Source organism: Podarcis muralis, chromosome 13, assembly GCF_964188315.1.
Source record: "Podarcis muralis chromosome 13, rPodMur119.hap1.1, whole genome shotgun sequence".
NCBI lineage: Eukaryota > Metazoa > Chordata > Lepidosauria > Squamata > Lacertidae > Podarcis > Podarcis muralis.
In genome coordinates, this window is record NC_135667.1 from 5,802,716 (window position 1) to 5,814,728 (window position 12,013).

At 45.4% G+C, this 12,013-nt stretch overlaps 1 protein-coding gene across 2 annotated transcripts in view; it reads right to left on the reverse strand.

Annotated features, from left to right (window-relative positions):
* LOC114582190 (chromosome-associated kinesin KIF4) overlaps positions 1–12,013 on the reverse strand; it is a 34,274-nt gene that overhangs the window by 18,001 nt on the left and 4,260 nt on the right. For both annotated transcript variants that reach the window (XM_028703001.2, XM_028703002.2), the window contains exons 3-14: positions 11,767–11,881; positions 10,252–10,442; positions 8,577–8,669; positions 7,268–7,434; positions 6,462–6,556; positions 5,177–5,296; positions 4,879–5,054; positions 4,626–4,687; positions 2,921–3,053; positions 1,281–1,339; positions 880–985; positions 547–603 (exon numbers count right to left, since the gene is read on the reverse strand). In XM_028703001.2, the coding sequence (XP_028558834.2) occupies positions 547–603; positions 880–985; positions 1,281–1,339; positions 2,921–3,053; positions 4,626–4,687; positions 4,879–5,054; positions 5,177–5,296; positions 6,462–6,556; positions 7,268–7,434; positions 8,577–8,669; positions 10,252–10,442; positions 11,767–11,881 (1,374 nt within the window). The remainder of the gene's footprint in view (positions 1–546; positions 604–879; positions 986–1,280; positions 1,340–2,920; positions 3,054–4,625; positions 4,688–4,878; positions 5,055–5,176; positions 5,297–6,461; positions 6,557–7,267; positions 7,435–8,576; positions 8,670–10,251; positions 10,443–11,766; positions 11,882–12,013) is intronic.

Sequence of the window (12,013 nt, forward strand, 5' to 3'; positions counted from 1 at the left end):
AGCTGGACCATAAAGAAGACTGATCGCCAAAGAATTGATGCTTTTGAATTATGGTGTTGGAGGAGACTCTTGAGAGTCCCATGGACTGCAAGAAGATCAAACCTCTCCATTCTGAAGGAAATCAGCCCTGAGTGCTCACTGGAAGGACAGGTCCTGAAGCTGAGGCTCCAATACTTTGGCCACCTTATGAGAAGACAAGACTCCCTGGAAAAGACCCTGATGTTGGGAAAGATTGAGGGCACAAGGAGAAGGGGACAACAGAGGACGAGATGGTTGGATAGTGTCTTTGAAGCTACCAGCATGAGTTTGACCAAACTGCGGGAGGCAGTGGAAGACAGAAGTGCCTGGCGTGCTCTGGTCCAGGTGGTCATGAAGAGTCGGACACGACTAAACGACTAAACAACAACAACAAAATAATCTTCTAAATAAAGGTGTTGCTTCCATCAGTCCCTTATTGTGGCTGGGGTCCTGTTGCCAAGAAACCTCTAGCTATGCATTGTAAAGTAAACACAGGATTCGCATCAAGTCAGGAGGCCTCTTACTTACAGCGCTGGAGTCTTGTTCAGATGTGTCCATGTCCGTAACGCCAGCAGGGGTTTCACTCTGCAGAGAACACACAAGGTTTGCCTGGCGCCACAAGACAGTCCTATGGTCTGCCAAATGCTCTGTGCAGTTTGAAATGTTACATGCTGCAAACACCAGCAAGATCTCACCCCAAACAAAAAGGTGCTGCTTGGTCTACTTTTGAATTTCTCCCGAAGCCACCAATACAGAATGTCTTGAATGCTTCTTGCTTATTCCCCAAATTTGGGAAAGGCAGCAGAAGCAGCGGGTTCCATCAACCATGAACCGTCCTCGTGTCCCCAAGGTGATCCTTACCAGAAACTGGGCGATTACTTGCTGCAGGTGGCGAATTAGTTCCACGTGCTCTTTCAGTTCTTGATCCTCCAGAGCCTCAAGCAGCTTCTGCAGATCGAGTTTCAACCTGAAATCCAGTCACACAAGAACTTACTCACAAGTCGGTGTTAGTTTTATGCCATGCAGATGCTTGATTGAATAGATACATCCTGCTCTAACTGACCTACACGTGGATTATTTATTTATTCCTCCTCATAATACAACACCTGTTTTTACTTTTGCTGCCCATCCTCATGCCCAAAAGTGCGCTTTCAAAGCAGCCCACCAATCTCCCTGTATTTTAGACGTATTTTAGCCAGCCACATGAGCAATCGGTCTGCATTTTGAACAGCTAAGAGTGTGCACAGAGAACAACAACTTACGCATCATGTTTCTGGAGCTCTTCCACCTTTGTGCTGATCTTTTCGTTCTGCTGCTCCGTCTGCAGAAAGTGGAAAGCAGGTTGTGCATCATGGGATAAAGGTAAAGGTAAAGGACCCCTGACCATTCAGTCCAGTCGTGGCCGACTCTGGGGTTGCGGCGCTCATCTCGCTTTCCTGGCCGAGGGAGCCGGCTTACAGCGTCTGGGTCATGTGACCAGCATGACTAAGCTACTTCAGGCGAACCAGAGCAGCACACGGAAACGCCGTTTACCTTCCCGCCGGAGCGGTACCTATTTATCTACTTGCACCCGGGAGTGCTTTCGAACTGCTAGGTTGGCAGAAGCAGGGACCGAGCAACGGGAGCTCACCCCGTCGCGGGGATTCGAACTGCCGACCTTCGGATCGGCAAGTCCTAGGCTCTGTGGTTTAACCCACAGCGCCACCCGCGTCCCTGCATCATGGGATAGTTTTGAATTAAACCAAAGAATGTGACTACAACTCCATCGTCCTCAACCACTAGCAATGCTGGCAGGGCATGATGGGAGTTGGGAGTCGAGAAACTTCTGGAGGGCACCAGGTTGAAAACGGCTGGCTTAGGAGGTGGTGGCCAGGTGGCGTATTTGGCCCCAGTCAGTTGAAGTTCAGAGTTGGGCTAAGTCAACTAAATCTATTCTTGTTTAGTTTGTTGCATTTGTATCCCATTTTTTCCTCCAAGGAGCTCAAGGTGGCATACATGGTTCTGCCCTCATTTAATCTCCCAAAACAGGCCTGTGAGGTAGATTTGGCTGAGAGGCAGTGGCTGGCCCCCAAGGTCACCCATTGAACTTCATGGCAGAGTGAGGATTTGAACCTTGGTCTCCCAGGTCCTAGTCTGACACTCTAACCCAGGCTTCCTCAAACTTGGCCTCCAGCTGTTTTTTGGCCTACAACTCCCATGATCCCTAGCTAACAGGACCAGTGGTCAGGGATGATGGGAATTGTAGTCTCAAAACATCTGGAGGGCCGAGTTTGAGGAAGCCTGCTCCAACCACTAGACCACACTGACTTAATAAGTATGGGTCTAACTCTGAGTAGATCTCACGTTACAATATGTCCCAATGCGACATATTTTGCGTACAGACAGCGACCATTTTAGGCATGTGCAAATGGACCCGGAGAGGGAAGAACGGAGGCCAGGAACGGGACCCCCCACACAAAATGGTCGTCACCTGTACAGTGGTCCTTCGGGTTAAGTACTTAATTCGTTCCGGAGGTCAGTTCTTAACCTGAAACTGTTCTTAACCTGAAGCACCACTTTAGCTAATGGGGCCTCCTGCTGCCACCGTAGCACGATTTCTGTTCTCATCCTGAAGCAACGTTCTTAACCCAAGGTACTACTTCTGGGTTAGCGGAGTCTGTAACCTGAAGCGTACGTAACCCGAGGTACCACTGTACATAAAAACCAGCCAGGAATTTCAATAATCACTCCCACCACTGCATTTAAAAAAATAATTCCTAAACTCTTAAATGAAGTCAGAAGACTGCATTTTTGCCAACAGAATAGCCCTCTTTCTGAACTCACTGATGGGAAGTCATGCCTATGCCACAAAAAGGTGTCACCGCCACCAGCCACCCCACCCCCCAAATATCTGAGGCCTTACCACAATGATTCTTTCCAGCATCTGGGCAAGCTGGCCTGCTGCTTCACTGAGGCCGCGGCTTAGTTTTTCATTTTCCTCCGCGAGGGAGTGGTTTTTCTCCATCAGAGATTGCAGGTTTTCCGAGGGCTCACCACTGGAAGTTTAAGCAGGAAGCATTTATTTATTTAACGAAATTCATATACCGCTCAGTTGTAATAAAGCCTCTAAGTGGTTTATTGGCTAGTCATCTGCCTGCATCCAGCACACTAAGGAAGATTTATCTCGTTCAAGAAGGAAAAAGAGCCCAGATTCCTGGAAGGGTGAGTTAAAAGTAAATCCAAGGAAGGACAAGGCTACACTGCTAGAAAAAGTATCTTAAATATGAGTTAAAGATTATTTCATGTCACAGAAGAACACACTAGAAGTTTTCTCCTCCATTATTCTCAAAACTGCAGAATAACCCCCTTCCGGGCAGTGCATAAACAGGATTGCCGTGGGGGTTCAGAAATTGCCACCTTGCCACTTGGCAGAATATCTTCAGAGAGTGGGCTCTGCCCAGGCTTTAGACACACTTGGAAAGAATCATCTCTCTGCTTTCCATGCATTTCCAAATCAAAGCAGCGCAGCTGCAGGCATTTTCTGTATTAACTGTTTGCTTAAAACTTTTCTATGCCTTCAGGCTTACGCAGAACATTAAGAAAAACACTTTCTGTAACCGTTAGCTTGTGGTGTTCATTTTTAAATCTTTGTGTCGCTTTTATTGCACAAACACACACACACAAGCTGTAAGCTGCTTTGAATTTTTTTTTAATGAAATGGCAGTATAGATGTATTTTTTAATAGAAAACAAACAAAAGGCTTGCTCCCAGCCCCAAACTGGAAGGGAGTTGAGATTCTTGTCCCCAGATTTGCACTGGGACTTGAAAGCATTTCTGGTGCCTCTAAATGGCACAATGACGTCAGAGGAACGAAACACACACACCCTGCCTAATCCTACCTGCTCAGACGGGCAGGATGTTAGACAAGCGTGCAAATTTGTGTTGGCTAACTAAGACAGTCCTTTTCATGTAGTTCTGTGGGTACAGCATTGTGTGTTTTCTATGAAAGAGAGGGAGCCTTGCATGGAAGATGGACCACTCAAATCACCCCAATAGGACAGCATTAAGTGCAGGCAAATAAAACAAAGAAGAAAAAGAAAAAAGTATGGGCCAACTTACAAGGAGCCACAGAAGAGGGAAGGCTTGCAGTGGCTCAGGAAGAGCAGGTTTTCAGGCATGTTTTTAGAGAATGGGGTTTTGACAGAAAGCAAGATGCTAAGCAGGCTTGAAGCAAGAGGAAGAATAAGAGGAGCTTGAGAAAGATAAGAAAAAGCAGCAGCACCAGACCTGGATTTGTATCCAGAATTCTGTTAATTAGATTTGTATGCTTAAGAAGGAGTGACACATCCTGCAGTCAAAAAATTCAAAGTCAGGCAGCGTTTGGATGTTTAGTCTTGGCAACGTATTAACTTTCAACGCTCTCTTAAATAGGGCAGCAGTTTTCCAAGTGCATCTCATCAATTCATGCCTTGAGGCCAGACAAAGCTTTGCCAATTATGTTTGCGGAGATCTCTGCACCAGTGCCTTCATTGGTCAGGTCTGCAGTAATGAACATTTATGAAAAAGTACAGAATGCCTTTAGCACTGAAGAGTGAGTGTCACATGTGTTGTTGGCCAGCAGTCCTCACCCAATAGACACAGGAAGCGTCCCTCCGTGAGCCTGCAGCAGTAAGACCTGCAGCTGTTGAACCTGAAGGAGAGAAAATTGCTATATTTAACTGTTTCTTACCCATCAGAAAATTCAGCCTGTGGTTCTGTGGCAGCTCTTTCAAGTAAGCATCAACACTGGCCTGCATCTTCGGCTCACAACCCCACCACCACCCACATCTCTGGAGCCAACTCCTCTGCTGCCCCTCCAAATCTAGTAGCCCACAGACACACCTGCATCTTTAGCCGGCCGATCTCTGCTGCCTGAGGGTCAATATTCACTACCGGCTTGTTCTTTATTTTTCTGGCCCTGTCAGCATATCGAAGGGTATTCAAAGTCTCCTCGAGGTTCGAATCTGCTGGGCTCACACAGGCCACCATCAAGGTGTGGCTATTGCCTCCCAAGGAATCTGAAGGGAGAAAAATAGGGCAACTGTTTAGGTAAAAAAACCCCGCCACTTTGGGGAGATGAAAGGAGGTTTCCAGAGGCACAAGATGCTTCCCTGGTGAACTTTTTGGCTCCCACTCTTACCTTGCAAAAGGCGTGTTAACTTAGAGTCCCTATAAGGGACAAAATTGCCCTTCTTGTTTTCCTCTCCAAGAGCACTGATAACATTCCCCAGGCAGAGGAGTCCTTTGTTGATGTTGATCCCTAAACATGCAAACACGCAAAAGGGGGAAGAGATGGAAAGCTGAGATCAACACTTTTAGAATTGCAGAGTTCGAAGGAACCCTTCCGGAACCATATTGTCAAGTTTATTTACTGTCAAATACTAGACACTGTAGGATGCGGGTGGCGCTGTGGGTAAATCCTCAGCGCCTAGGGCTTGCCGATCACATGGTCGGCGGTTCGAATCCCCGCAGCAGGGTGAGCTCCCGTCTGCGGTCCCAGCTCCTGCCCACCTAGCAGTTCGAAAGCACCCCTAAAAGTGCAAGTAGATAAATAGGTACCGCTTTACAGCGGGAAGGTAAACGGCGTTTCCGTGTGCTGCGCTGGTGCTGGCTCGCCAGAGCAGCTTCGCCACGCTGGCCACGTGACCCGGAAGTGTCTCCGGACAGCGCTGGCCCCCGGCCTCTTAAGTGAGATGGGTGCACAACCCTAGAGTCGGACACGACTGGCCCGTACGGGCAGGGGTACCTTTACCTTTACTAGACACTGAAAACCCAAAATTAGGAATAATTTTCCGAATTGAGCAATCCTAGACTATACATGTATAGCTCCTTTATCTGAATGGTCAGCATTAGGATCAAAATATATTAAAACCCAGGATTCTCTTGAATCAATCTTGTCAGTTAGAAAGTTATGGAACATAATGGCTAAAAAAAATTATTTGACCAATTCTTTCACGTTAAACTGACTCTGTGTGGAAATCCTACTCTAACAATCGTGGAGAAATGGTTGCACGGGACAATTGTATGGATGTGGGTATACTGACTCTGAACCAAAAGAGGATGACAAATTTTATGCATATGCTATATTTTTGTTCACAGATTTACCCAGCTGGATAAATGTGTATTTACCATTATTGACCACTGATTAGGGTTTTCATCTTGCTTTAAATGTATTGTTTTTGTGTTCTTAGCTGTTTTTAATTATCTTATGTGTGAATTGCCTTGAGATGGTAGTTTAGAGAGTGAAAAAGAAGAAGGAGGCCATATAAACCATTGATCTTAAATTAGGCAGGCCTGAACAGCTATTTCTAAAAACAAGGTCCCTTTGAAGCGAGGATTTCTAACACAGAACAGATCACAATCCTTAAAAACTCTACCACCATGGGGACAAACTTAACATGCCATCAGAAATTTTTACCACTCACCTTCCCGAAGTCGATCACCTTCTGCTTTGGTCTTCTTTTGCCTTTCTGAACCAGCAAGGTCTACGAGGTGCAGCTTGGAACAAAAACTGGTGTTCCTAAGTCAGAGGTAGGAGCATTTTACTCACACAGCAATGAACAAAAACCCCTGAGGCTGTAACAAGAATCCAGCTTTCCCCAACCTGCTGCCCTCCAGATGTTTGGGGCTAAAGCTCCCATCAGCCCCAGCCAGCACAGCTGCTGCAGTCCAAAGCATCTGGTAGGCACTAGGCTGGGGAATCAGAGAATCATAGAACTGTAGAGTCGGAAGGGACCCCCACGAGTAATCTAGTCCAACCCCCTTGCAATGCGGGAATCTCAGCTAGCTCACACATGACAGATCACCATGCAACCTCTGCTTAAAAACCTCCAAGGAAGGAGAGTCCATCACCTCTAGCAAGAGCCTGTTCCACTGTCAGACAGCTCTTACTGTCAGAAAGTTCTTCCTGATTTTTAGCCTGAATCTCCTTTCTTGTAATCGGAAGCCATTCCTGGAGGTTTTATCCTCCAGGAAGAGAAAACAAGTTTGCTTCATCCTCCTGTGACATAGTCGTTCGATAGGCACCATTTCGAATATGCCAAGAGCTCTCCTTAATCAGTTATTGACTTCCACTTTCACTTTTTCTGCCCTCATCGTCTTGAAGCAAGGCACCCTCCCTTAAGCACAGTCTCAAGGTGCTAAAACACACACTCACGGGCAGCAAAACCCAAACCTTCCTACAATGGACCTTGCTTTTAAGAGAACAGGTTGTCTGAATGCCTTTGCTTACGTGTCACTCTTGCTTTTCTGTTCAATGGTCATGGTGAAGATGGCGTGAGAGCGTGATGACTGGGTGTTCATGGCCGTGGCAGCCACCGTTCGGGAGTTGTTCCCCTGCTCCAGGCACAGGGTGGTCTCTTGAGCAGAATGCACCACGTGCTCAGTGAGCCCCACAATCTGTATCAAGAGAGAAAATGGGGAGGAAATGTTTTTTCCGCCTCCCTTCGCTTCATCAACAGCATCTTTCTAAAAAAAATCCTACCAAGCTTTTGTTACGGGTGTTTTCTGTGTCCAGACGTAATCGGGACCATCTGGGGCAATCAGAGCACTGCTAGTCTGTGTTCAATCTCCCAGAAGTGATGCTTCACCCTAGCCATCCTCTGGATAAAGGAGTCTGTTATGGGAATTCATAGGCTAAATTAGCTGTTTGGCATGCCCGGCAGTGTATGGAGTAGGAGGACAGATCCCTTCTCTTTGGGAAAAAGAGCAAGGCAGGTCATTGGCCTGACTTGAAAAGGAAGGTTCGGTCTCCTGCATCTCCAGATAGGACTGGAAAGGCCCTGTTTGAGGCCCTGACTAGTAAGTGTACAGGTGACTCCCCACTGCGTGCAAACATGAAATCACATAAAATGGGGAGCACCCTGGAGAGTTCTCCTTGCTTAGGAGAAGACCCACCACAGAGCAAGAAGACGACCTCTTCAGGCTCTGGAGAGGGTCTCCTCATGAGCCAGAGGGTTGTTGAGACTGCTTAGCTGACACACAGTAAAGCTAAAAGTTAAATTGAATGGTTATTTCTATCAGATTCCCCCCCCCCCAACAAAAAAGCTTTTACAGTGGTGCCCCGCAAGACGAATGCCTCGCAAGACTGAAAACCCGCTAGACGAAAGGGTTTTCCGTTTTGGAGGTGCTTCGCAAAACAAATTTCCTATGGGCTTGCTTCGCAAGACGAAAATGTCTTGCGAGTTCCTGCAGGGTTTTCCCCCCTCCCCTTTTCCCAAGCCGCTAAGCCGCTTATCAGCTGCTCCGCTAAGCCGCTAAACAGCTGATCCGCTAAGCCGCTTATGAGCTGATCCGCTAAGCCGCTTATCTGCTGCTCCGCTAAGCCGCTAATAGTGCTAATCCGCTAATGGGCTTGCTTCGCAAGACGAAAAAACCGCAAGACGAAGAGACTTGCGGAACGGATTCTTTTCGTCTTGCGAGGCACCACTGTACGTGTCTGCCACAGAACAAGGCAGGATCTATTTGACACTACCAGCCTTGCCTCTATGACATGCTGTACCCTGTTCTATAAAAATAACAAATCCTGGCAGGGACTCCACCTTTATGCCTTCCTTGGGGTCTTCACGGATGCTGATTTGAGCTGTCCGCTCTTTGGCTGGTGCCAAGAGGTCTAGGATGTCTTCATTATAGATCTGAGGAAGAAAAGATAGCAGATTGGAAGAGAGGTTTGACACATCTCAAAAGACAAACAGAAGAGAATTGCCACAGCTTTTGTGTTCCTGCCCTAAACCCCTTGGAAGTCACAGCTTTGCAAGGGAACCAGGAAGGGCCTCGGTCCAGTATACCTGAAGGAGCATCTCCACCTCCATCGTTCTGCCCGGACACTGAGGTTCAGCGCTGAGTGCCTTCTGGCGGTTCCCTCACTGCGAGAAGCCAAGTTACAGGGAACCAGGCAGAGGGCCTTCTCGGTAGTGGCACCCGCCCTGTGGAACGCCCTCCCACCAGATGTCAAAGGGAAAAATAACTACCAAACTTTTAGAAGACATCTGAAGGCAGCCCTGTTTAGGGAAGCTTTTAATGTTTAATAGGTTATTGTATTTTAGTGTTTTGTTGCAAGCCGCCCAGAGTGGCTGGGGAAACCCAGCCAGATGGGCGGGGTATAAAGAATAATTTATTATTATTATTATTATTATTATTATTATTATTATTATTATTATTATTATTATTGGGAGTGTTAAGCTCAACTACTATCTACAGCAAGGAGAAACTTTAATGGTTTAGCACAGCAACCCAAGCCAGTTTATGGAGACACAAGCACATTTTCAGCAACACAGTATGCTGAAACAGAAAGAATTAAACTTTCTTTAAAAAGGCCATCCAAAGGTAGGGTTGGCACACGAATCAACTGACCACTTAAACATCTGATACTACTTTAAGTCAAAGAAGATAATGGCTACTAGTATGCGACAGCTGCATATTCCTGCATTGCAGGGGGGTGGAATAGATGACCACCAGGCTCCCTTCCAACTCAACCATTCTATGATTCTGTCTACGTGCTGCTTCAGCATATCAAAGGCACTGAGTCTCAGAATACCAGACACTGGGGGGAAACAGCAGAAAAAGGCCACTGCCCTCTACTCCAGCTTATGGACTTCCCAAAGGCGTCTGGTCAGGGATGTTGAACTGGACAGGCCTTTGGCCTTATTATCACAATCAGCCTGTTTCTACCTCTAAAAACAGTTGTACTATAACAGAACAACAACAAATAATAATATAAATTCTAAGTCAGTTTTGAAGTGCAGGCTGACCCGGGCATTAGAAGATAAAAGCCAAACAGAAAAGATGTTCGTGGAACCACTTAGGTAACAAATCTTACGTAACATTGATAATATTTCATTTTTTTAATTAAAAAAAGCTGTTCACTTCATTGGGCATGACTTAGTCGGCCATCACGCAGAGTAGACCCACTGAAATCAATGGATTTGCTTTAGTAATTCACAGATATCAAGCCTGTTGATGATTAAAGGATTGTCTTTTGTTGTTGTTTTCAATAAAGCTAATGCTTTAGAAAATGCCTGTCCAATCAAATCTTTTTTGACTGGCCAAAAAATGCCCATCCCTGCCCAGAGGCATCTGATCCCAACCTCAACAAAATTCTTAAGTAATTTTGGCCCTGAGGCTTGGATTTCAAGGTGAGGGAAAAGCAGATTTTTGGCCCTATGCTGCAACTGCTCTTAAAACTACAAAAATATTGACAGCGTAGATGGCTTTTACCTCCAAATAAGAGACTTTCAGGAAGAACTGCCATCCCGTCCTCTCTTTCATTTCTTGGAAGAGAAGCTTTATTGCCCGAGGGATGATTCCGACAGTGGGATCATTCTCTTTGTCGGCTGTGTAGGCACCTCCCATGGAGTAGGTTTTTCCGGATCCCGTCTGTCCATAGGCTAAAACCGTGGCATTATATCCTGTGGAATTAAGAACACAAAAAGAAGTGAGGGTCATTTCCAGGACGACAACTGCCCCTTAATAGTATTTCATGTGTTGACAACACCAAGGACAAGAATCAGACTGGAGCAAGTTGAATATATCTCAATCCCTAAGCAGCCTAATCAGCCTGCATCAGGGTAGATAAAAATCAATGATTAAAATAAATAAATCAGATTGTTTTATTTAAATTGGATTTTTAAAATAAAATGCTTTTGGAGGAAAAAAAATTCTAAAGAGAGTTTTCTATTTATGTTACATTATAGTCCAAAGGCTATTCATCAGGAAATAAGGATTTGTTTTAAGTTTTTCATGTTTGCTAAAACTCAGTCTGTTTACAAACAACAACAAAACGTTTAACCACATCAGTTAAACATGGATACATATGCTATAATGTTATTACTTCAGTTAAATAAATTGTTTAAATTGTTATTAAGGAAATGATTTCCCCCCCCCTTCCAATAAAGTACAGCAGAAAAGTTGTCCAAATATAAAGTTAACTTATTAAACCTCAGAATAATTTCTTAATTATTTCTAATAGTATAACCAAATCAGTAATTTCTGATATAACTATAAAAACTACTTTGAAAATTCATTATTCCAGAAACAAAACCCTTCCTCTGGTTGTAAATATTAAGATGATACTAGCAAGAATGAGTCTTTCTGTAAAAAAATGATTTAAATCAAGTCTTACTGACCAGTGATTTAAATCGATTTGATTTAAATAAAATCCACCCTGACCTGCATATTACTGAAACTCCAGTACCAGCTCATTTTTCAGCTGCTGCTCAGCTAATTTACGATTTTATGATCTTTCTTACAACTTGTAGGGAAGAAAGTCTCTTTATTTTTAATACTCTGTTACACACACACACACACAAATAAAACTAAATTGTGATCTTCACGGGTCCCAGGGGCTGAAGGCAGTTTGAGCAGCCTCACTGCAGATACTAAGTAGGTTTGAATGGGATCCTGACCAAGAGGACCCTATGGGTGCTACCTCAAGTTGGGCAGGTCAGTGAGGCTTCGCTGATGTGGGCAAATTAGGCTTGTGGGACAGAAGCCCCCCCCCCCATTTGAGCTTGGAGTGCTGGCAGTCTCACATGCTCCACGCAATACATTCCAGTAAAGCGAGATGCCACTTCCAAGTATCAAGTTACTGTCCAGCCAGCATGGCATGCAGGACCTTTTAAAACCGAGCAAGCTTTTTGTGGCCAAAGAACTTAATCACCACCTTTCCTCCAGGTCACCAGGCCACTTCCTACTGAAGATGTCCCCAACATGTTCCACCTCAACAGCTCTCACCTTTGAAGATGCCCATTAAAAGGGGAGAAATACAGGCGTTGAACACCTCCTCTTGCTCAGTGGACGGGTCGAAGACATAATCATACGTGAATGCTTTGTCATTACCTAGAACCACCTGTGAGGAAGGAAGAGAAGTAGTGAGGGCTATGGTTTCGCCTCTCAGCAAAATCAGCTCTTGAGGATTTGAGATCTGGTCCCATTTATAGTGGGGTGAATCTCCACCTGCCTCTCCTAGGCTAGTTATAAG